Source organism: Phoxinus phoxinus, assembly GCF_949152265.1.
Source record: "Phoxinus phoxinus genome assembly, chromosome: 25".
NCBI lineage: Eukaryota > Metazoa > Chordata > Actinopteri > Cypriniformes > Leuciscidae > Phoxinus > Phoxinus phoxinus.
In genome coordinates, this window is record NC_136900.1 from 4,707,347 (window position 1) to 4,733,707 (window position 26,361).

Genomic DNA, 26,361 nt, shown 5'->3' on the forward strand with positions numbered 1-26,361 from the left:
CCTTCTAATCTCGTTTTATAACTCTCTTTTAACACGTCCCTCTGTCTGTTAGTTTGCGTTCGGTGGACATGAGGAAGAACAGCATCAGCGTTCTTATGGGTCCAGCTGTGTGGGTCAGTGTAAACCTGAGAGAGCTGATGTTCAGTCACAATCACATCTCCACGCTCGACCTGAGCGGCCCGGTGTACAAGTGTATGGAGGACCAGGAGTGCCACTTAAAAATAAAATGAATAATCAATATATCAATTTAATAATTCAAACATAAAAATTTATATAAATAAATCACTTTTAAATGGACAAATTAATAGACATTTTTAAAGTTGTTTATTGAATTCGTGTTTTTAAATGTATTGCAATAAAACCATAAAACCATAAATAAATAAAAACATTTTAAATGTATAAATAAAAAGACACATTCAAAATTGTTTATTTAATTCATGTTTTTAAACGTAGATTAATAAAACAATAAAAAGTACTTTAATAAATAATTTTAAAGGCACATGTTAAATCGCTTTTTTTTAAAGCATTTGGAAAACCATTTCTCTATCTATTTGCCAAATGCTTTTCTTTGTCGGTTTGCCAAATGCTTTACTTTATCCATTTGTCAATCGAGTTGAAAAAATGCCATTGGACAGTACACACGTGGGAGCAACCAATCACCTTTCGCCTGTCTCCCACTTGTAAATGTAACACGCACTGTCATTGGACAGTTAGAGAGACCAATACTTTGTCCCGCTTAATTTGCTTCAGTCGCGCCATTTTAACGTCTTGAACGTAATTATTGTGTACGTGTATAAAACATGCAAGTAGGACCATGGCAGACATCGCGAATATTTTAAGAAAACTCGCCAACGATGTGGATGGTTCTAATTCCAATGTCCCAGACCGAACAGCAACTCCATCTGGAGCTCAAGGACATAGCGCTAATGTTAACGCAGTGGACGGTAAGAAAAGTTGATTTTCTTAAATTGTGTTGTTCGTCTCTATGCGAATGTGTTTGTTCACATATGATTTATGCCAATATTATGACATATAATTTGAGATGTTATAAATAATATGACTCATTAAAACGAGGCATTTGTCGCGTAGCCTACGTATGGTGTAAGTTATTGTTTTAGTCAGACACCCGCCCCATCCTGGCCTAGTCTCTCACAGGCGCGCAACTTTGAATCAACTTTGTCACTTTATTTTTGGCCTAACAGCCTTAGCTTACATCCAGTTAAAAATATATCGCCAATACGCGACCACGAGGTCTTGCTCTCTCGGCACATGATCGTCTCTCTTGTCTTGGTCGAGATAAGCCTGTTGCTGGTGTCTTTGACTCTTGACCGTAACGTAACTTACCGCAGCTGATTTGTTCGTCGTTTGTTTCGATGCTGCGCTGTGCGTTAAAATATCCAAAATCACTGCATATAGCCGCTCTTTAACCAATGTATGGTGATTTTTGTCAGATCATGTCGCAGATGTAAATCAGGATTTTAGCAGGTCAAACACATAAAGCAATGAGCATTAATGAAAATCAGTTTTGCACACTAGATTTGAAGTAGCTGTTACGTGTTTTGCCCAACATGACCTCAGTCGTCATCAAACTGACGCACAATCGTCTCTGCAGGTGATATTTGCTTGCACAGTACCTGATTGAGCCGCTTATATTGATACACTGATATAGGAGATAGGAAGTAGTTTCAAACACAGCTGTAGTCTCACAAATTCCTGTGGGATATCCATGTAGGTCTATTAAGGTCTATAATAACGTACAACAATTTCTGTCATGTTTTTTCAACGTTATATTTCAAATAAAAAAAAAACATGTACATTAAACAAAGCATTTTTAAAATGTCATTGTTATGGGTTAAGTTTACATTGACATTGTTTTCAAATTTACAGTGGAAGTAAATAGACTTTTCGCAAGCTATGGAGCAGAAGCCAGCAGGAGACCTTTAAGTCGTCGTAGTCGTTCTGCAAGACATCACAGTAGCTTCACAAGAGTTTTCTGCTGCTTAAGTAGCATGACACAAAGTGTTGCACCAACTAAATTTGAAAGGGAGGAACTGGAAGCTGCAGGACTAGGAGAGAAAAAAGTTACATTTCTTGGTGGGTATTGTGTACGTTTTTGTTTATAAACAAAAGTTTTGCTTCTAAAAATGTTTGTTTTATCTTTTCTTTTTTACAGGTGATGAAAATAATGCAGAAGATTTCAAAGACTACATTCTAACGACATATCCAAAACTTGGTAACTGTGGGGGATTTGAGATTTTAAAAACATCAGGCATGACCAGATCTAGGAATCTGGTGGTGTTGTCTTCCCCAAACACAGGATACACAATTAAGACTCTAAAACAAAATATGGGACATGCTGTCATCTACATACGTCCTATGCAAAAAGACATAGAACTGTCCAGTTCTGTAAGTAACTTCAATTAATATGTGCTTATTACATTTTAGACGACTGAATTTATCTAAAATTCTGAGATTGCTTTTGAATTTAAGGTTGTCTGTAAATCTCCCATGCTTGGGCCAATGGAGAGATGTCTTACCTGTGAAAAAAAGTTCAATTTCAATGAACTTAAGGTTCACATTGAGAGCTGCAGGTATGGATAACATTGACTGGTCGATTTAATATTCAGTTTCTTATTAGGTAAACACATTTTAATTTAATGTTTTTGAAGGCCAAGGACTGAATGTTCCAATCACCTGCTACCAACATTAGAGAACGAACACCTAAAGGCACATTCTTCAGACAGTGATTCATTCATCAACCAGTCACCCCCTGAGGAAAATACTGACCAACTGTTCATCGATTTAACAGAGGAAAAAACAGACATGGTAAACTTCAAGTTTGCATTGCTAAGAGCTTGTCTTACCATCAAACATTTTCTTCTGTCATAAATTCAGTTTGTAGGTTCACAATATTAGCATTTCAAAACACTTATTTTTTCTAAACTTTTTGCTACTTTTTGTATATAATGTTATAATCAAACTGAAGAAGAGAGTGGTCTTGTGCATCATCCACATTTATGTGGTCCAGGTTTTATGGTAGATGCTTTTAGGAGTGTTTTTAATATTTTTGTCAGGAATCTTTAAGTGAATGGCGGAGGATGCGTGAGGAGCAGGATGAGGAATATAATCAGTCTTTGATAGCAGATCAAGCCAAAGTATGTAGGGTAAACTTTATAACAGACATCCCCTGATGACATTGCATTGTAATGCAGACAGAAAGATTACACAGTGTCTGAATTTGTTTCAGGAACTTCAGAAGATGAATAGTGAAGAATTTGAGAATAGACGCAGAAAGGTAAGTCTAAGTAAAGGAAATCAGGATGTTGCTGCCTTTTTAAGACATATTACATATTTATTTGTAATAACTTATGTGTATTTACATAGTAGATGCTTAGCATATAACCTAAAGCAAATTACAAGCTGAATAATTCTACAAAAGCATCACCATAGAGAAAATGGTCTTTGGATATTTATTAAAAGATCATTTAGGCATTGAGAGAAAGGGAGTAATTAAAAGTCCTGGTAATTGATTTCATTACGTGTTGTGACAGTGCTACAAGGCACCTAGACCACAGAAATTGGGAGAGACTATACATTTATATAAATGTAGACAGGATGGTGAAGATCCTGTAGCGCCTCTGTAAATTAATATCTGTTCTTTCAAAGTTATGTGGGCAGTTGCCAGTTTGTTACTATAAAAAAGATTGTTGTATTTTGTTTTGTTATAACAGTTTGATTCAGAAACTTACCCTACATTATTTTAGGCTATAGATGAGAGACGAGCGCGAATGGCGAGTTTACCTGAACTTGCTCATGGTGTGCCACTAAAAGTAAAATATCCGAGTGGCTTAATGAGGACCAGGACATTTATTTTAAGGGAATCAATTAAGGTAGGTAAGGTTTTTTTTATTTTATAGTGGGGTTTTTTGGCGTGCAAAGTCTAATCTGTTTAAATGTGAAATAATCAATGTATAGGCACTGTTTGACTTTGTTGGAGAGGTGGAGGATGCTACAGAATGGTTCCATATTCAGGAAGCCTTATCACCACCACTTAGAAATGACCTATGTGGAACCATTTTTGAAAGAAATATCAGAGGGCCAACCACACTTTTTGTCCAGTGGATTTCCTCCGAAGATGCAGAGGTAGATTTACAAAATGTTATACTTTTTGTTTTTTTTCTTAGCTTGTCATTTACTGTTTTATGTAATTCATCAGTTTATGCAGACCATTCTTACACCTGATGACAATGACAACCATGATAAAGATGATTATAATTCTTCTGGGACTGTCAGCCTATTGGATCAACCTAGCACCTCTAATGAACATCTGACATCGTTCTCCCCTCGATCAGAGCAGGAAAAGACTGTCCAGAAGTGAGAATTAAAGTGTTATGGTTTCAGTTAACCCATAGTCACCTCTATACCTGTATCCCATTTTGATATACTATGTCATCATTTGCATTCATAATATTATTTTCCAGGACCGACCTCCAAACAATACTGAGTTGCCTTTCAGCCAAGATAGATGATGATAGTCCCACTAGTAATCAGATCAATGTTGTAAGGGATTACAAAGGCAATACCCACAACATACTGAGAAGCACTGTTCAGGCTTTTAGTCGGCGAAGATTTAACATCGGAGCAAGACTGGATGTCATTTTTGTTGATGATACAAAAGAAGCAGAGGGGGCTGTGGACGGTGGTGGTCCAACTAGAGAGTACCTCAGATTGCTCCTTAAGGCTGTCCAACAGTCTAGCATATTTGCGGGCCCTGAAAATAGTAAGAGGTTGCGGCTTGACAGTGAAGGTAAGCATTTAAACCAAAGGTCTTGTTTTAAATTTCATAACATTGTAGTTAATTAAAATATTTTGGTAATTTTCTTTACAGCTTTGCATAAAGGTCTCTACAGGCAGATATCTCAAATGATATCAGTTTGTATAATTCATGGAGGAATGGGGCCACATTTCTTTTCAGAAAAGCTCTTTCTCCAGGTTTGTGGTAAACCCAGCGGTCCCGCAACCTTGGATGAAGTAGATGATGAGACCTTTAAAGAAATGCTTTGCAAAGTAAGTATTTTTCTTAAACCGCAGCGGGCAAAATTAAGTTATGCAGTAATAGTACCCCTATTAATAGTGTTTTTGTATTGTAGCTGTAGCATAACTGTTTGCATAACTGTTTTATTTGTTTGTTTTTTTTAGATAAAAGAAGCTGAAACTGTTCCAGAAGCCAAAGCTGCCATTGAAATGGCAGAAGATTGCCTGTCCATAATTGGAGCCTTTAGATCCATTAGTACTCTTAAGCAGCGGGACATGCTGGTACAGTCAGCTGTGGAGTATTATGTTGATGGGAGATGCAATGTTGCACTGCAACAGTACGTAGTATCAAAAACGTTCTTGTTTGTTGAAATAGTTTTCATACCTTGTTCTTTGTAAATTCTACATGTTTTTTACAGGTTTGTTGATGGTTTTAACACCCTTGGACTTCTTCAAGAAATGCAGACACACACAGATCTGTTTCACATCATATTTGTTGAAGACAAAAAACCCCTGAGATCTTCAGACCTGACATCACTTTTTGAAGCAAACCTTTCAGATCATGACAGCTATAAGAGAGAGCTAGAGACCAGGACCCTGTGCTTCTGGAGAGACTGGATCATAGATGTTGAAGGTATTTACAAATATGTTTTACATTTTACAAATGTAGTGGAGTAGAAAGTTTAATAACTGTTGCAAAAAGTAACAACGAAAGTATGCACTATTGATTCTACTTAAGTAAAGTACAGATATGTGAAAAATGATATGTGACAACCACTGATGGTGAATTAATGATTGCATCATTTATTTAGTTATTTTTTTATATATACAATTATTTAAAGTGAAAATACCCACTTGTGTACTTGTTTGGAATGGCACTAACAGTCGGTTGTTAGACTGAATATCTACATGTGTTACAGATGAAGAATGTGCACCACTGACATTGGAGAATGTGCTGGAGTTTTCTTCAGGGTCTTCAGTCATTCCACCCCATGGCTTTCTGCAGCAGCCCCAAATCGAATTTCTGCACGACGCACCAGAGAAAATATTTCCAGAGGCAAACACATGCAACATTGTTTTAAAATTACCCATTCATTATAATTACGAGTCTTTCAAAACAAACATGAACAACGGCATACTGTGGGCACCAACATTTGGTGTAGCGTAGTGCAACACATGAGCATTAAAGGGATGTACAAAGGGATCCTAGGTTGATTTTACTCCGGACCATCCCTTTAAATGAATTGTTAAACCATAAATGAAATTTACCCCATCATTTACTCACCTTCATTCCATCCTAGTTGTACAACATCTTCATTTCCTCAGCCAAACACTAGTGGAGAAACATTTAACAAAATCCTAGCATTTCATATTGAATTGTGTCATGCATTGTGATCAACAGTGTCACAAAGCTATGAACAGAATTGTATTATTATTACTCCATTTGTGTTTGGCTGAAGAAAGTAAGATATTGTACACTTAGGATGGCATAAGGGTGAGTAAATTTCATAAGGGTTGAGTTTAAATACATTGTTGTTTGAAAATACTATGGTTGTTTTTTTGACAATGAAATGTTACAGTTGTAAGGCCATTTTATCGTTCAGGTATGATTTAACTAACAACATGAAATGTTACAGTTGTAAGGCCATTTTATCGTTCAGGGATGATTTTACTAACATGAAATGTTACAGTTGTAAGGCCATTTTATTGTTCAGGGATGATTTATTTAACAACATGAAATGTTACAGTTGTAAGGCCATTTTATCATTCAGGGATGATTTATTTAACATGAAATGTTACAGTTTCGCTGTTTTATTGCTCAGTGATGATAGTTAATGTAGTTAACAGCGTGTTATGCATAAATGAAATTAAATGCTTTTTCTGATATTACTGTGTCTGATTTCTGATCAACAATACGATAGGTCTGTCTGATATGCATATATTCAAAATCTATGCCTAAAGTTTTTTAAACCTTTAAAAGAAGACTATGATTCATCAAGCATTTGTTTAACAGCAAGAACTGTTTCCATGTAGACCGATAATGCTTCCGAGAAAGGTACATCCGGGTTTGGTAGTGTTGCCAGCTCTTCTTCAGTCAAGCTTCGAGGCAGATCCAACTCAGGAACATGAACACCTTCTGCTTGTTGCCCTTGAATATCTTCCCTGACTTCATCATCAATGTCAATCTACAACAGTTACAATATGAATAAACCATTTAGAAAACTTTTCCATTGTATCAGACAATTTATCAGTGAAGAAATAATAAATGAAAAAATGGGCCATGCTTCCATAAAAGCAGAGTAATTTTCTAAACCACTGTATAATTACCAAATTTGAGCCTTCCTTCTCATGATTTGACCAAAGCTGCAGAGGAGTTCTGTTGCCTGCAGATCTTAGACTGTGACTATTCCAGGCACTCCGAAATTCTTGCAGATGCCTCTGAATTTGTGGCATGTAAGACCAGTGCAAGGCAAACAAGTCCACATCCTGGTCTGGATTATGCCATCCTTCATCTTCCAACCGACGAAAGGTGGTGTAGAAGAGGTCTGTTACTTGTTCAAAGACATCTCTCCACAACCGCTCAATTCTTAAAGAACAAACTTCAATTTAAAGCAGTTCAGCAAAGGAAAAAGCTATTCATTTGGCTACAAGGTAACAAGCCTACCTCTGGTTGTGCACACTTCTTCCTGTGATGTGTGAATGTCTGTTTGTTCCTCTGGTTCTTAACATGAAGCGGGCAACCATTACATTTTCCCCCCCCTTGTCAGAACGCACTCTAGAGGGAACACCATATATTTGTACAGCAGACAGGAAGCATTGAAGGACTGTTTGAGCCTTGTTGTTTGTAGCAACCTTTAGGTACACCACAAGCCGGGAATAGCCGTCAATTCCCCCATGGATAACAATTTTCCATCTGCAAATTAAAGCATTTAAAGTTACTCATTTAAGAATACAACATGTATTAAAAAATACCATGTCCTACACAAGAACACATACTATCCAATGGCTCCAACATTGAACATGTTTTATGTCCAATAGTACAGGAAAGGCTTTGAACAATGACTTTCCTTCCTAGACCACATATTCATGCTTCAATGAAAGCATAACATGAAATTATTACATATAACAAATAGGACAAGATCAAACATGCAGACTTTTTTGCATGTTTTCTTGCAATTTACAAGGAAAATTATGACTTCAGATCTATCAGAATATAAGACTGTTACACCATAATTGGTAGCTTAAAAAATACAACAAAAATCTAATAAAAAAATTTGACCGATATAAATTTTATTGTGTAGACGTGTTAAATTATATTATTATATAAAAGATTATACTTAGGTCTGTAAGTGCAGATTCTGTGTGACCCTAGTCCAAGACATTAGCAACAGTATTCATTAACTTTACCAAATAAATGCTTAACACCAACCGAATAAGTTTATGATTCCCATCAATATGCCACACACTGTTGGGAGCTGGTACACTGTAACGCCGGCGTCGGACCGTCCTAAGACGTAACCTGCGGAGTTCCATTCCTTCAGGATCTACTCGTCTTAATGATGCTAAAACCCTGTGTCCTGCAACAGATTATAACAATAATATTCATGTTAGATCTTGCTTTTATTCAGAGAAACTGCACATTTTGGATGCCTTTTTAAGCATATTTTACATAATTTAAATCAGACTGAAACGAACCAACCGGCGCATTGTTATTTCTTGCATAGTTTCGCTATGTTCAAGTTCATCAGATACTTACAGATGCTGTGAAGTTAGACATACAGTATATGACTCAATCACAATTTGTGCTGGTTTGATTTAATCTTCCCAGTAAAGTAAAACATAACATACCAAATTGGCTAGTGATTTGACATCCACTGTGATTTTTTTACCCACATTTGCCTGCCCAAAACACAATAGAAAATGTAATGGTTTTATTGGTAATATATCGGAAACTATAATAGTGCCTACTGGTATGTAATGGATACTATTGGTGGGATGTTATCTGGTAGATGGGGACTAATAAAACGCCATTAAATCCTATTTATAGGATAATATATGAATAATGCCCAAAACATACAAAAAAATTTTTTGTTATGGTTTAAATGGAAAAAGCTAATGGTAGGGATCCATCAAAATTTGGGCCAAAAATGGCATTGTTTTTTAACCAAAATTAAAAAAAGGCCGAAAATATCTGTTAATTTCAAACCTGGATAAGATATTAGATTTTTAAAATGTTGATATTTGCTACATTTCCTACTTTGTACACGAAGTTGCCTGGATCTTATGTGTCCCAAGATCATCTTGTAGCCAGCATTGGGGTATCTGTGGTGTATTTCCGCCGTTATTCTATCCAACTCCTCATTCGTAATGGAGGTGTACAAGTCACGTTTCCTAAAAACAAAGTATGATTTAATTATAGTAAGGTATTACACAAAAGTGTTACATAATACAATCATATTATAATATTGTAACAAATTCCGACTTCACTGCCCTTTAAAGTCCCTGTAAAGACAATTCTAAACAAATAATCTCAACACATTATAAACGTTAGAAATGTATTGCTAAAACCCATTACAAAGGCTGAACTGTGAAGTACTGAATTGTGGAGTTAGAGTTTAGTTTTACAAGAGTAAAAAAAAAATCTTGCAGCATAATAAGTGTATTGTGATTGTCAGAGCATTTTAGTAACTAAGCAGAATTGTATTAGGTTTAGTGACAACATGGTGTTTAAATGGTGCAATTTCTGGTAAGCTACTTTTTTTTTATGGCTCGACACAAATTTCACGATATCAATTCAGTTCAGTCCTTGTGATTTGACTCAATATTGACTCATTTGGATAAATATTAAGTACACAAAATGGTCGTTCATCTCCAGTAGCACCTCATTGCAGTACACGAGATCCAGGGGGCGGGGTTGGATCCAGATCTGAGGGGTGGAGCTGGGTAGGTTTAGGGGTAGGTTTAGGGATCAGCGGGTGGAGATGGGTAGGTTTAGGTATATGTAAGGTGGGAGGATTTGGAATCTGGATCCAACTCCTCCCCCTGGATTTCGTGTTCTGCAGTAAGGGCCATCTAAGTGCTCGCTCGGCCTTCATCCTCCCGTCCCGCCGACAACTGGTGCCATCAGCAGCAGCGCGTCATCTTTCCCGCGAGTGGGCGTGGTTTCAGCACAGCCAACGGACACGCCCCCAGCGTTTGATCTAATTTTTTCAAGATTTTGATATCTACTTGGCGGCTTTTTATTATCATTCAAATGGTCTGGGTGGCTATTAAAACTAAAAAAAAAATTGTGGTATGACAAACTCAGAAGACATACTTAATTTTGACTTTACAGGGACTTTAGCACTCACATATACAATCGAATTTTCCACCTTCACGTAACCAACTCAACTGTAGTAGCTTAACGTTAAATATCCAGCCTAATGTTTAGTTTTGCCATGCTGAAACTCATAAGGATCAAAAGATTGACCGCTGTAGTTAAAACTAGCGAGCAGAGGCACAGGACGATGGGAGGCTATTCTTTCAGGAAAAAATTATACAACATTTTCTTTTACATACCTCAAACCATCATGTGCAAGTTTTCGTCGGACTGTCCTTAGCGACACACCGATACATCTTGCCGTCTCTTCTGCTGGTACATCCAACGACTGGTGTTGTTCAAGAATGCTTGAAACTGGAAGTACAATAGCGTGACGGCTGCTACAGTCCGAGGGACTCAGTCGTTGAATGACACTCTGAGCCTCATCAAACATAACCCAAATCCTTCCATTTATTGTACAACCACAATTATCCGCTGCGTTTGCAACGTCTTCCCTCAACTGTGAAACTCTTCTATATATAAAATGATAATCGAGAGGAGAATTTCTTCCGCAGAAATCAGCTAAAGACAACAAATCATCCGCAATCCCTCTGAAAACACATTCAGATTCACCTGCCATTTTTGCGTCGCTCGCCTCGAACCTATGCCTCGAACCCGTCTTCAAACTCCCGCTAATGACGTATGGTCTCTCTAACTGTCCAAGTGGGAGACAGGCGAAAGGTGATTGGTTGCTCCCACGTGTGTACTGTCCAATGGCATTTTTTCAACTCGATTGACAAATGGATAAAGAAAAGCATTTGGCAAACCGACAAAGAAAAGCATTTGGCAAATAGATAGAGAAATGGTTTTCCAAATGCTTTAAAAAAAAAGAAGCGATTTAACATGTGCCTTTAAAATAAGTTCTTTTTTATTGTTTTATTAATCTACTTTTAAAAACATGAATTAAATAAACAATTTTGAATGTGTCTATTTATTTATACATTTAAAATGTTTTTATTTATTTATGGTTTTATTGCAATACATTTAAAAACACGAATTAAATAAACAACTTTAAAAATGTCTATTAATTTGTCCATTTAAAAGTGATTTGTTTATATACATTTTTATGTTTGAATTATTAAATTGATATATTGATTCTTCATTTTATTTTTAAGTGGCACTCCTGGTCCTCCATACAAGTGGGCCCGACTGGAGAAACTTCTCTTAAGCTCCAATAAACTCACTGAGGTACGATTCATGTCACACTCTGACTCAATGAAACGCTGTGCTCGTGGTCTGACTTTGTGCCTGAAAGGGTGTATTTGTTAGAAAATAATGATTAGTTTGTGTTTTGGGCTTGTGTTGTTTAGATCCCTCCTCAGATTGGTATGTTGGAGGACCTGACGTCTCTAGATGTCAGTCAGAATGAGGGTTTGCGCTCTTTCCCTGATGAGATGGGAAAGCTGGTTCATTTATGGGATCTCCCTCTGGATGGTCTGCAGCTCCAGCTGGACCTCAAACACATCGGGAGCAAAACCAAAGACATCATCAGGTCCAAGTCTATCTGCATGTCTCATTTAGACATTGTCCCTTTAAAGTAAAAGACTTTATGTTGTTTGTAATTTAGCTTTTAAAGGGGTGGTTGAGTATGATTTGACTTTTCTAACTGTAGTTAGTGTGTAATGTTGCTGTTTGAGCATAAACAACATCTGCAAAGTTACAACACTCAAAGTTCAAAGCAAAGGAAGATATTTGCTTTTAAAGAAATTGGTGACACTACAGGTGAATATGGTACAATTTTTAAAATAATAGATATCACCATGAAACTTCCTCAGTTGATTACTTACACAAGTTCATAAAAAAAAAATGTAGTACAAGTTTGTGAAATTTGTATGTTTAATTATGCAAATGATGCATTATCTCATTAAATATGCGCAATTTTGCATACATTTTCGCTAGATAGATCTGAACATATGATAAAGCCAGGTGCAAAATTATTCTTTCATTTTGATTACACACAAGATAAAAAAAAATGTTCAGAGGGATTTCAGGATATTTGCTTTCATTACCTAGGAAATCAAAATATACTGTCCAAAGCCTTAAAAAAAACGATTTTCGCCATATTTTTTTGATTAAAATGTCACATAAATCAGGCCAGGAATGATTTATTAACAAATCCCTCAGAACATATCTTCAGAATACTGCTAAGTAGGGTTGCCACCCGTCCCTTAAAATACGGAATCGTCCCGTATTTACAAGTAAGATGATGCGTCCCGTATCAAATCAATAAGGGACGCGATTTGTCCCGTATTTTACATTAGGCCCACATATAGTTGAATAAAAACATAAGGATTTTGCAGTATGGATAATACTAATAGCAAATATAAAGAAATCAATTTCTTAGTAGAGAAGCTCATTGCGTGATTGCATTTTAGCGTCTTTGTTTCTATAGCGACTGAGTCTCGTGAACATGCGCTGTAAACCTGCACGTTTTTTAACCCCTCGTGCGCTGTTCGGGTCTTTTACCCCAAATGACGTTTGCTGAAATAAATAAAACATTATATTTGTCCAAATGATGTGAGACTTTGCACGGTTGACAACACTTTCTACATCTACAAAAAAAAATTAAATAAATTTGAATAATATCTGTTTTTTATGTTAGTGTGGGGGGAAAAAGTCACACTTGTGTTGTTTCAACAAAATGTCATTTTGAAACATAATAGGTTTTTTTTTAGGATTTATAGTTTTAGGAGGATTTATTATATATTTTTTTACTTTAGGCTATATAAATAAATATTTTTTAAACAAAAACAGTAAAAAAAAAAAAAGTTAAATTCACTTTATAAAAGACCCACATTTCTAACGTTCATGGATATAGATAATTTGACATGGTTTAGTGTAAGATTTTTGCCCATCTTTTGGAAAATGCTGTTTTAAATGAAAGAAATTATCACTTTAGTAGATGGCTGCAGAGCTACACCATTTGCTATTTGACTAAAATACATATTTTCAATAGCTTTTAGTTGGATTCATATTATGAAATCACAATTATAACAATAAAAATGACTTGGGGGGGGGGGGGGGGGGTGAATGGGTGTCCCTTATTTTGCCACACTGAAGGTGGCAACCCTACTGCTAAGTGTATAACTGGAGAGTTTGGTGTACATCGGTGCTACATAGGCTGAGATGTTTCTACTGGAGAATGACAAAAAACTCATTTTGAGATAAAGGCATTTAAAGATTTGTAATGTAAAAAAATCATACTTTTTTAGTGGAAACAACTATTTACTGACACAATATCTCATCAAATCATTAGCAACAACAATACAAACCACCTAAATCACATCAAAACTTATAAACACAGCATTTAAAATACACATCTAAATGTCAGAGCGCGTCACGTGATGCATCTGAACCAATCACGGTGTCAGAAATTGACATCAGCCAATGAGATTTCGCTTTTACAGTTAAATGCCCATTTTACTTTCACGATTGGTTGCTGATTAAAAGGAAATGACCATATTTGGATCTGACAGCATTGTACAGGAGAGAGAAAGGAAGCAGACAGAGATCGCGGAGCAGCGCGTTGATTCAGAACGCCAACTTTTGTTGAATTTCGGAGAAATCTACAGACGCAAATAAACAAAGTGTAGTAAAATAAAGACCTAAATGTGTATTTTGGAATTTTTTTCACCACAAGTTTGAAAGAAGACATGTTATTGAAGACAAATATACCAAAATCTCAAAATTGACCAGTGAAAAAAAAACAGATGTTTTTGCCTGCCGTGTCTCGCCTTAAAGGACTACAACAAACGGCTGGTACGAACTACACGACATGCCTCCAGAGTTAGTGACATCACCTACCCTAGAATTGACATAAACTCCACCCCCAGAACACGATTAATAGATTATTATGACAGAATATGCTAATCAATGACTAGAAGGTAACTACACATACGCTGCATAAATTCATCAACTAACCATTCAGAAATGTTTTCTACATGTTGTCACTTCTTCTTGAGTCTCTCCATCATTGACTGACTTCGGTTTGAACATAAAAGGCTAAAAGTGTTTGAAATTTTCAGTGCATGTGTGTGTGTGAGGTAAAAGGACACGAGCTGTTGAAGCTCCGCCCCCTGTGCCGGGAGCAGCAGCTCATTTGCATTTAAAGGGACACACACACAAACACAGCGTGTGTGTTTGCTCACACCCACATAGGGGCCAATTTGACCAGCTATATAAAAATATCTGTGGGGTATTTTGAGCTAAAACTTCACATACACACTCTGGGGACATCAGAGACTTATTTTACATCTTGTGAAAAGGGCATTATACCACCCCTTTAAATACACCGGTGATCATATCTGTATTGTTTAGAATTTATGATTGGCATTTTTTTTTTTCCGGTATAGGCAGATGATAATATAAGATCTTATTTTTCAAACAGTATATTCTTCTTATTATAATTTTACTTAAACCTCTGCATGTAAACCCCTGGATTTGCATTATAGTGTGTTTAGTATACAATAAATTTTTTATAGTGCAGTTTTATAATATTACCTATTAAATCAGTTTCAATATATATATATATATATATTTTTTATAATCTAAAGTTTAAAGATAACATGAAATTTAAATTGTAGTCATTGTCTGTTCCTAACATGTGTGCTTCTAAAAGTTGATGAAATAAACTTTTAGCAGTAATACACTTAAAAATATTTGATAATTTCTCTTCCGGGAAAAAGGGCAAAACATTTTGATGACTCATCTTGCACTAAGGGGCGTCTTCAATTGTTTTGCCCAATAGAATGCTCCCTAGAGTAATTATGTCCCTCCCTCTAATTAAAAACCCTAAACGGCTTAGCTCCAGTCTATTTAACGGATCTTCTATCGCCCTATAATCCATCGCGCTCTTTAAGATCACTAAATTCGAGGCTTTTGGTTATACCTAGGATATCTAAGTCCACCAAAGGAGGGAGAGCATTTTCACATTTAGCTCCAAAACTCTGGAATAGCCTTCCTGATACTGTTCGTTGCTCAGACTCGCTCTCCCAGTTCAAAACTAGACTAAAGACGCATCTCTTCAGCCAGGCATTCATAGAATTTTTTTTTAATCTTTTAAAAAAAATTTTTTACAGTTAAATCCGGCCTCTAGTTCATAACCGCCAGAGGAGAACTGGCCCCCCGACTGAGCCTGGGTTCTCCCAAGTTTTTTTTTTTCTCCATTAGGTCACCTGATGGAGTTTTAGGTCACCATTAGGTCACCTGATGGAGTTTTAGGTCACCATTAGGTCACCTGATGGAGTTTTAGGTCACCATTAGGTCACCTGATGGAGTTTTAGGTCACCATTAGGTCACCTGATGGAGTTATAGGTCACCATTAGGTCACCTGATGGAGTTTTAGGTCACCATTAGGTCACCTGATGGAGTTATAGGTCACCATTAGGTCACCTGATGGAGTTATAGGTCACCTGATGGAGTTATAGGTCACCATTAGGTCACCTGATGGAGTTTTAGGTCACCATTAGGTCACCTGATGGAGTTTTAGGTCACCATTAGGTCACCTGATGGAGTTATAGGTCACCATTAGGTCACCTGATGGAGTTTTAGGTCACCATTAGGTCACCTGATGGAGTTATAGGTCACCATTAGGTCACCTGATGGAGTTATAGGTCACCATTAGGTCACCTGATGGAGTTATAGGTCACCTGATGGAGTTTTAGGTCACCATTAGGTCACCTGATGGAGTTATAGGTCACCATTAGGTCACCTGATGGAGTTATAGGTCACCTGATGGAGTTATAGGTCACCATTAGGTCACCTGATGGAGTTATAGGTCACCATTAGGTCACCTGATGGAGTTTTTCGTTTCCTTGCCACTGTTGCCTTTGGCTTGCTCAGTTGGGGATGTTCAATTTAATGAATTAATGAATAATACTATTTATTAGCATTACCAAACATGGACGTTTTATTATTATTTTATTTTAATACTGTGAAGCTGCTTTGATACAATCTGTATTGTGAAAAGCGCTATACAAATATTCTTGACTTGACTTGACTTAAAAATTGCATCGCCCTCTAAATAGCAATATCGTGATCGCTGTGGTTCCTGCAGGTTCCTGCAGCAGCGTCTGAAGAAAGCGGTCCCATATCACCGCATGAAGCTGATCGTGGTGGGCAGCCCGTGTAGCGGGAAGAGCTCCTTGATTCAGCAGCTGATGAGACTCAAGCGCCCTCAGTGGCGATCTGATCAGCACACCATCGGCGTCAGCGTCCGAAACTGGGCCGTCAGGAACAAAGAGAAGAGGAACATGCAGCTGAATGTTTGGGAGTTATCTGGTGAGCATCTACAGTATGCTTGTAACAAATCAATTGTGGGAAAATATCATTAGGAAATTGCAGATTTTCATGTTTCTAGTATTGTGCAGGTGCTGAGGAATGCAGCGGGTTTCACCCTCACTTTATGAGCTCCAGGGCTCTCTATCTAGTGCTGTATGACCTGAAGAAAGGACCCAGTGAGATCGACACCATAAAACCCTGGCTCTTTAACATTAAAGTAAGTTTAGCCTTTTACTCCTTCCAGCAAGCACAGAATGCTTTTACAAAATGTTGACATCATGTATATGTACATTAATATGGTACATTTAACTACATTTAACAGATTAGAGCTGTGCGATTAATATGGTTTACATTTGTATGACGATACAAGCAATTAAAGGATAATTCCGGTATTTAACACTTTGAGTGTATTTTGTAGTTTGTTTTGGATGAACAAGAGTGGTGGACAAAGAAATTTTGACTGGTTCCTGTCTTGACTTTTTAGACTATTTTAGAATTGCCCATGACCGCTTTATATTGGGAGTCTATGGCCATGCACAAACATGTCCTTAACACAACCCTTAACGTTCGTTTTCAAAACTGTTCAACTCACTGAGTGGTTAGGGGTGTTCGTTGATGATTAAAAACAAATATATCGGCGCAATGTATGATTTCAATCCGTTTATTTCTCTATAGTGGAACTATTTTTTCAGATACCTCACAACCGCGTATAAACTTCCGCTCGATATTTGAGTCCGGTAGCGCAGTAATATCAACGAGCAATGAGTCCTCCAACGGAAATCAATAGGGTTTTTACAAAATGCTTAATAAAACACGACAGAAACTGTATTTCGCTACGCTACTTGTTTTGGAACATCAATGAACACCACTAACCACTCTGTGAGTTGCACAGTTTTGAAAACGAACGTTAAGGGTTGTTTTAAGGACATGTTTGTGCATGGCCATAGACTCCCATTATAAAGCGGTCATGGGCAATTCTAAAATAGTCAACATTTCTTTGTCCACCACTCTTGTTCATCCAAAACAAACTACTAAATACACTCAAAGTGTTAAATACCGGAATTATCCTTTTAGCAGTTGTGGTATGCTGTACAGTATAAAGTAGGGGTGTAACGGTACATGTATTTGGTACGAGTCTTTCGGTTAGGTACGCACGTGTACTGAACAAATACAGTGTTGCTTTAACCACTTCATGTGCAGAAATTAATTTGAAACTCCTAATTTGAAATATCTCAATTTTAACGAATCAATATAAATTCTTAAATTCCAAAATCGATCTTTTAGTCTATACTGTTTCAGTTGATGCGTCTTTAAAACTTAAAACACAAGACGTTATATAGCATGCCTACCATCCAATAATTACCTAGTTCTGGCATGAAACTCTAGATGGCGCAGGCTGATAGGTCTAACTCATTTGGTAGCGATCATGTCATTATCTACATAGCACAGCTGATTGGTTGTTGCATCAGCGGCTTTCAGGAACCCTTCTCCTTCCCCAGCTCCACCTGTATAGATCTGCTATGGGGCTTAAATAATCACGATCATCACTTCCTCTTTACTACTAGTTATAGAATTAAATAAACATGAATGAACATCTCATGCAATTGCTATTTCAGTGTGTCACCCACTGAAAGACGTCGAAAAGCTTGTAAACAATGTCATGTAGCATTACATTTACTTCAGGCAAGTCATTCAGTGTCCACAGATCGATAGTTCACTAGAGGAGTGAACTTTAAAAAGGTCCTATTATGCTTTTTCACTTTTTTAACTTTAGTTAATGTGTAATGTTGCTGGTGGAACATAAAAAAGATCTGCAAGGTCACAAAGCTCAAAGTCCACTCCAAAGGGAGATGTTTTATTTAACACAATCCCCTTTCCAAGAACTACAACGAATGACTCGTTTGGACTACTACACGTTTTTTCTGGATCTTATGAAGTCACAATGTTACACATGTTACTTAATTGCCCACGGAATATGCAAAAAAGCCGACGAGGCCTGGTTGAGCTGCATTAGAGAAGACTCTGTTGTTGCTATGTCAAAGAGACACTGTTTTTTCCACAACATTTCCAAAACTCATTTGTTGGACCTTCCTAAACACTATTCCTGAACATTATAACCCCAACGCTTATCTGTGTGCTGCACATTTTAATGTAAGAAGAGCTTCCAGTACAATGCAGGCTACGAAAAAAAAGCTTCTCCTGAAATGGAGCAGTTCCCACTTTGTCGGGACAATCTTTTGTTTGTGGATCACGACTTGCAAGTATGTCTTATTATTTGTAGTTGCACTTGTATTAACAGCTCCAATTACAAGTTGTATGTTGTTGCGATGTAAACCAGCCAGCTAACATCTATGTTGATGTAGTATTTACTGTTGCTTTTGTAAGAGTGTTCACCGCCCCTTAGGAAAACCAACCATGGTTTTGTTATCGATTACTGTTTGTATTACCATAGTTTTCGAGACCAGTATCACAATTAAATGGTGTATAACTTTTGTATTTAAAATGCATACGAGAAAAAACACCACTCTGCAACGTCCTGTGAAATCCGTGCTTGCAAAGTCCGTTCTGGTCGATCCTCTTGTTTGTTAACATTTTTAGTCTGAATCAGGCTCGTGTTGGTTTGAAATTAACACCATCCTTAATACTTACATCTGAGTAGTAGGTAAGGGGTGTGACATTTCCCGAATACACGTTAAGTGTTGCCAATCACAACATACTAGGTCAGTTAACCAATCAGAGCACATTTCGTATTTCGAAAGGAGGGGCTTATGCAAAACATTGTTCAGGCCAGACTGGGGAGAGAGGTGCTGTAATAATGTAAAATATGTGAAAAATAATGTGTTTTTTGAACAATCAAACATGAGAGCATATTCTAGTACACCTCAAAAACACAATCAAGACTTCTTCAAAGGGCATAATAATAACCCTTTGCAATGAGCATATTGCCAAATGACCGGGGTGGGTCTAAATAAGTCTGACTTCTTCCCATGTTGTTAAAGTAAGGTGAATTTATCTTGTTGTATAGATCGAATCAAATGCTTCTTTATTGCCTTTGTTATATGTCACTATATTGCTCGAAATAAAAAAAATCATTCAATATCTGCACAATTTTAGCTTATTTATTCATTATATTTTACCTTTACTTATTTATTGCATGTTTAAATCAATAATTCAATTCACATTTATTTGTATAGCGTGTTGTGGCAAAAATTCATCAAACAAACATCACTGCGTAAGGGAGACAAATTATAAAATAGAAGTATTTATTCTTGCAAGAATAGGAGCAGTCTAATACACAGCTGTGCAGAAGAGTGACACCCCCCCAGACAGACTGAACCACCTTTTATCTATAAGTTTCAAGGCCTTCTCCGCAGAGCCTTCCTCCCACAGTAGTTTTCCATCCAGTGGTTTTCCATAGACAAGGAAGCCATAACACTAGTTTAGATTCGTCACTAAGCCCCCCCTTCACCAAATGACCTTCTGATATCTAGGTCAGAGGTCCTTGTTCGTCTGTTCTCTGGAGTGTCTCTCCCTTCTGCCTCCCCAGGTACATAAACAGAATCTTCTCTCACTACAAGTGAGAGACACACATGTGACATTCTTTGAATCATCTATATTTTACTAAAGATCAATGAATATCATAAAATAGCCAACACAAGCGCTTTTCAGAATACACATCGTTTTAAAGCAGCTTTACAGAAAATGCACACATTACAATTTAGAGTGATCTGTTATCAGAGGTAATTGTCTGAGTTATGTATTTCACAAATGTACATATACAAATCACAGTTAGTTAAAAATGTATTCATTTAAACAATGTAATAATTTATGGCAGACACAATAAGCTCATTGAAGTAATGAATACTTGTTTGTTAACAAATTATTATGGCATATAGAACATTTTAGAATTGGTGCATATGTCATGAAATGTCATGAAAACTATTTATGACCGCCACTGTGTAAATTATTATATATGGCTTTTTTTTGCATTTTACATGTTTGCATACAATTTTGTTGATCTAAAAATAAATAGCAATTGAATGTAATACTTTGGGCTCTGTTATTAATTGTATCCTTTAATACAAAACGTACTGAACCGGGATTTCAAAACCGGGGTACATACCGAACCGTTATTTTTATGTACTGTTACACCCTTAATATATACTGCTCAATGTGTGTATACTGTATTTATACAGATAATGTTGGACATACTTGTATATCCAACTTAAAATAAAGAGCTGGGCAAAAGTCTAGTTACATTTTGCGATAATTAAAACAATCAAGCAGTTGAGGTTTGTTGTACAGCTTTACGAGAGTTAAGTACTACATGTTTTCTTGGATAAAGTTAGATATACATCCAACTTTATATAGAGAGCTGTGTAATTATATAGTTTCAATATTTAAATACGTTGTAGGAAACACACCTAAAATGTAAAAATGAATGTGACCAAAACATTCAGTAAGTTTAAATATTTTGATTAACATAAACTTTGTGAAATGTTACAACTGAGGTAGGAATTAAATATTGTGATTAACATAAACTTTGTGAAATGTTACAACTGAGGTAGGAATTTTGTACAACCAAAGTAAACAATTTTGGAAAAGTTGTCCAAACTGTAGACTTTCCTTAGGTATTATCAAAACGTCAATATAACGTTTTTACTATGAGTATAAAACCAGACCGAACTGTTTCTGTGGAACATTTGGTTTAGGTCTTAAAATGACATGATTTGCATATTTAAATAAAAACCCTGTTTCTCTCAGGCTGTAGCTGGACAGTCTCCTGTGATTGTGGTTGGAACTCATGCAGATGTGTGTGAAGAGCGCCACCTACAGGAGTGTGTTCTGAAGCTGCGAGAGGAGCTGCTGTCCCAGCCCGGGTTTCCAGTGATCAAAGATAACCACATGCTATGTGCCTGTGAGGAGTCCGAGTCCATCAACAAGTTACGCAAAGCCATCTACAGAGAGCTCATTGAGTTTAAGGTGATTTACAAAATGGGTCACGTTTAAAGATTGTCGTCAAAAAGAGAAAAGTTCATCAAATCAGAATTGGGCATCAAGACCTGCAGTGTAAATGCGGCCTAAATGTTTTGCTGTATTTATGAAGTCTCTCCTGCCTAATATTTGTAAGTAATGAAGTGGTGTCAGTAATCTACCCCCTCATCACCACTTTACATGTTTCCCAGAACATGGGTGATGATACCTCCCCATTATCATTATTTTCCCAATAATCTGTTATTAAGGCTAATTAAAATACTAGAGTTTAATCTACAAAGTACAGACCTTGTTTTGCTGTCAAAAATGAACATGAAATATTGAATAAACTGAACGAGGAGAAGAAAAACGAGTATAAATACAAATAGTAGGATTAAGATCTCTCCACACATCCATGATCCCCAACTCTTTCATGACCACATTCATTTTCTTACCTATAGGCTTAGACTGAAGTAAACCACTCCCAGAAGAATCCTATCTTGGATTCAACCAAACATTAAAGTCTCCTCCAGAAATAGTAATCCCCTGCGGATTAATAGCCATTAAATAAAAAATGTGTACATTAAAGAGCCAGTATGATTTGAACTACATTGAGAGAATTTACTAGGGAGCCATCATAATATATCAACCATCTTTGTGTTATGGTAGGCAGACACTGAGAGAAAGATGGCAGGTAACCAGTGAGTTTATTGAACAATAAAGGGGTAGAGATGAGGTGAGCAGGTAAGTGAGAGTCCAAAGGTAGATCTTGAGGGAGACACTGGAGACGGGGAGATTGCTGGAGACAGGGGGAATAGTCCACTTGGCATCAATGAGACCGGACCGTGAGCTGTGGTGAAGTCTGTGTATATGTAGAAGCAGTGATGAGGGTGATGAGGTACAGGTGTGAGTGATTGGAAAATTACATGCAGATGGGAACCGAGGAGAATGATGGGGAATGTAGTGCAGAGGATGGTGACTAGACTGATCTGTGACACTTTGTTTGTGTTGGTTAATATATGTTCAAAGTTGAACCTCTTATGGTCACATTTAAAGGAAGATGAAAAAAAAAACGTATTTTAACTGGATTTAGCACTTCATTCAAGTTAAAAGTTATCACCTTAAAATTATATAACATCTTTTCCTATGAACACACAATTCGACCTCGCCAAAGGGAATGGTCCCCATTATCTTGCGCTCATGTGTCAGTTCGATAGCTATATTCTGACATATGTTATTAAACACCTCATACAAGGTGAAAAAACTAGCATAACTGTATTATTATATGATCTAATTGTCAGTCCCATCTCTAATCAAAGCAAAAATATACAAAACCTACATTTTCTTTAGGTCAGTAGAATCAGTGTTCAGGGTGCAGAAATCCCCTCTCAGCGAAATGTTTCGTTGCTTCTTCCACTGTGTTGTTTAACTGGATCTCATCTGAAAAAAAAAAACATCTTGACCAGAAAGGGGGTTTGGAACTTGAGGATCCTTCATTTGATTATTTGCTTTAGTATACCCTTTTTGTATTTTAATAATGTCAGGAACATAAAAATCCCTTCTTCCTCCACACAGTTCCTCCATCATTCTATAACTGAGTTCACCACGATTGATCTCGGCTGAGCTTTTTCGGGTAACCGGAGAGCAGTGTGCTCTCTCAATATGAAGAGAAGCATATGTTGCAAATTCAAGTTCACCCCTCGGCATATCTTCAACAAAAGTGATCATAGATGGCAAATTGCTCTTGGCCCCTTATACGACCCAGTAGATCATGATATTGTTCTATCACAAATGGCCTTCTTGGTCTGTTATCCTGGCTTTTAACTGTGTCTGAAGTTAAAGAAATTTGATATGGTTTAAGTTTATGCGATTTTTCCAACCCAAGATTCGTTTAGCTTCTTCCAGTCGGTCATTGGTGTTTTGGAAATCCTCCATAATTTATTTCAGCTGATCTTTACTGTCTCTTCTAAAGTCATGCAATTTGTGGAGGATCATAGCCAAGCTAACTGTCTCCTCAGATTCGCCGACACCTCCTCGGTCCAGCATGGTATCATCCGGGCAGACATTTAATGGCGACTTTGTGTTTTGACCCTGCATTGTTTTTTCTCTCTCTTATTTTTTCAGATTGTAATTGCTTTTTGTTTTCGCCTATTATGTACTTGAGCCCCATCTTCCATGTCGACGACAATAGGATATAGTAATAGCATGTAGTAGTTGTTGTTGTTTCTTGTGTTTTGAAGTTTATTTATATCACTTTGTTGTAGATTGTTGTTGTTCAAGCTGCCATCACGTGACGTCACCGGAACCGCATTGTATTTTTTTAATTAATCATGTCTGTGCTATTGGCAGATCCAGGGTCAGCCGGTAATGGGTCAGCTGATTCCAGACTGTTATGTGGAGCTGGAGAGGAGATTTCTGCAGGAGAGGTCACATGTGCCCGCTGATTTCCCAGTGCTCAGGCACAGCAGATTACTGGAGATCATACAGGAAACACAACTGCAGCTAGAGGAGGGAGAGTTACCCCACGCTATTCACTTCCTCAGTGAGGCCGGTGAGAGCTGCTTCACTCCTGAATCTCTTTCTGATATCTTCCTGCTGCTGTTTATGTCCAATATTTGGGTGTTTCCAGGGCAGGTGCCACAAGGGGTTGGGGGTGGCATGAGGGGGCGCTGCACCCTTAAACTGACTATCCTTCCCCCTCAGTCAAGATTAATGTGAAAAGGGATTTTTAAAATCATGAATATCTATTAAATCTATATCTACAATTGCCAAGTGCATTGACTTTCTATTATTAGATTACTAAGCAACATTTTAGTTCAGGACATTCTGTTTCGCAAAGTCAGAGTTTGATTGGCTTATTTGATGTTGAACTTTCTGCATATGATGAAATATTTATATATTTTTCAGATTTTTATATAGAAAATGTATATAGTTAGTTTAATTAGATTATTTCACTCTATACTGTTATTGTAAATGGGTCTAAATTAGTGTGTTGCGTTAGTGAAGCGGTTTCAATGAACGTGTGTTTTATAGTAAAGCAGACACAATTAATTATATTTTGTGATGGTGATATCATGCTAACTTGTCTGTATTCATTGAAATTGTGTATCTTAGATGTATTTATATCAGGTGGTCTAAAACGTGCTTAAATCGTGGATAGCAAGTCAAATTATTTGGTCTTCCTTTTTTATATATATATATATATATATATATATATATATATATATATATTATTCAATGCTCTGACATCGGTAGCTTTTAGTTTCATAGTTGTAGAAATGACTATGATTATGTATAATGTATTATGTATAATGTATTTTTACATAATTAAAAAAATATATATATTATATGATTTTATTTCACATTTAACCTAACATATCTACTATTAAACAGATTTCTTACATATGAAACTTATTGAATCTTAAAATAAAATGCATTATGAAAATGTAATATATCACAAGAAAACAACTTGAATTATTCTATTTATATTTTAATTCCCGCCATCTAGCTTTAAAATGATTCGCAAGAACTCACTCTGGGTCATATGACCTTAAATTATTAAATTCCTTTCATGAAGTGACCATTGCATGTTCCCTTCACTAACTGACTTGTGGAAGGGCCCTTTGTAAAGGGATTCAGTTGTTCTCTTTCGTTTGGAAGCGTTCGTTCGCATTGCTGTCATAATAAAAATCCTGTGCACTAGAGATGCACGGATCAGCCAAATCCTCTGTTAAAAATAAACCATCCAGCCACCCGAACCTATATTTTTTTCTTATTAAGAGATCCGCACCCGACTTGCACAAGATCGTCACATTACAATTGTATCATATTACACTGAAGTAGGCTGCTTTTAAAATAACATTTATTTCTTATTTTGCAAAATTACATTTCCTTATTAATCTTAACAGAGGTTTTACGCCCTTCAGACTTAAATTGGAATGCCACTGTTTCCAGCACACAAGCTCATAAAACTCATTCTGATCTAAAATTCATGTGGCTTTACAGCCATCACAGACCCCGCACTTGATTTGTCCTGGTTAAATTGTGATCACTTGCAAGAGCAAATAGGCCCTCTTGTCTGTATTTGTCTCCAGGTGTCCTGCTGCACTTTGATGATCCAGTGCTTCAGCTAAAAGATTTATACTTCATTGACCCACAATGGCTTTGTGACGTCATCTCACAGGTTATACACTCATATCTTACTCCTCTTTTTGACAGATTCGCACTTTCACTTCAGTAACGTCTTATATGTTGTGTTGATGAACAGACGCTGACACTGAAGAGCACTGATCAGTGGGACAGCACTAGAGGAGTTGTGCAACGCTCCACTGTAGAGAAGTTTCTGGACAAAAGTCGCTGTTTTCCCAAGAATCATCTGACTCAGTACTTCAAACTTTTGGAGAAGTTTCAAATAGCCTTGCCCTTTGGAGATGACCAGCTACTTATACCTAGCAGGTAGCGATAGGACTTTTTTTTAAATTACATTTATAAAAAGTGTTGTATAGTGGTCATTTTTTTGTGATTGGTATATCCCTAGACTGTCAGATCACAGGCCGGTGATTGAGCTCCCTCACTGTGAGAATTCAGAGGTGATTATTCGGCTCTATGAGATGCCGTACTTCCCCATGGGATACTGGTCCAGACAGATCAGCCGTCTTTTGGAAGTGTCTGCTTTCCTGCTCTACGGCAGAGGTAAAGCAACACAAACTTTAGGA

General features: G+C 36.9%; 3 protein-coding genes across 3 annotated transcripts in view; 2 read left to right on the forward strand and 1 right to left on the reverse strand.

Moving 5' to 3' along the window:
- lrrk2 (leucine-rich repeat kinase 2) overlaps window positions 1-26,361 on the forward strand; it is a 78,160-nt gene that overhangs the window by 34,008 nt on the left and 17,791 nt on the right. The window contains exons 27-36 of the mRNA XM_079602981.1: window positions 53-185; window positions 11,528-11,581; window positions 11,704-11,885; window positions 16,449-16,672; window positions 16,762-16,889; window positions 21,437-21,655; window positions 23,996-24,197; window positions 25,741-25,829; window positions 25,914-26,101; window positions 26,184-26,338. Coding sequence (XP_079459107.1) covers window positions 53-185; window positions 11,528-11,581; window positions 11,704-11,885; window positions 16,449-16,672; window positions 16,762-16,889; window positions 21,437-21,655; window positions 23,996-24,197; window positions 25,741-25,829; window positions 25,914-26,101; window positions 26,184-26,338 — 1,574 coding nt within the window. The remainder of the gene's footprint in view (window positions 1-52; window positions 186-11,527; window positions 11,582-11,703; window positions 11,886-16,448; window positions 16,673-16,761; window positions 16,890-21,436; window positions 21,656-23,995; window positions 24,198-25,740; window positions 25,830-25,913; window positions 26,102-26,183; window positions 26,339-26,361) is intronic.
- Window positions 669-6,921, forward strand: LOC306993312 (uncharacterized protein). Its single transcript, XM_079602998.1, has 15 exons — window positions 669-944; window positions 1,888-2,094; window positions 2,174-2,406; window positions 2,491-2,591; window positions 2,670-2,826; window positions 3,075-3,155; window positions 3,248-3,295; window positions 3,765-3,890; window positions 3,976-4,143; window positions 4,217-4,374; window positions 4,482-4,807; window positions 4,889-5,067; window positions 5,200-5,372; window positions 5,454-5,668; window positions 5,955-6,921. The coding sequence occupies exons 1-15, from the start codon at window positions 815-817 to the stop codon at window positions 6,200-6,202; spliced, it is 2,550 nt and encodes an 849-aa protein (XP_079459124.1). The 5' UTR covers window positions 669-814; the 3' UTR covers window positions 6,203-6,921.
- On the reverse strand, window positions 6,409-11,105 carry LOC306993327 (uncharacterized protein). The gene is made up of 6 exons (XM_079603022.1): window positions 10,594-11,105; window positions 9,293-9,426; window positions 8,465-8,612; window positions 7,700-7,948; window positions 7,363-7,621; window positions 6,409-7,220 (listed from the first exon to the last, which is right to left on the reverse strand). The coding sequence occupies exons 1-6, from the start codon at window positions 10,971-10,973 to the stop codon at window positions 7,020-7,022; spliced, it is 1,371 nt and encodes a 456-aa protein (XP_079459148.1). The 5' UTR covers window positions 10,974-11,105; the 3' UTR covers window positions 6,409-7,019.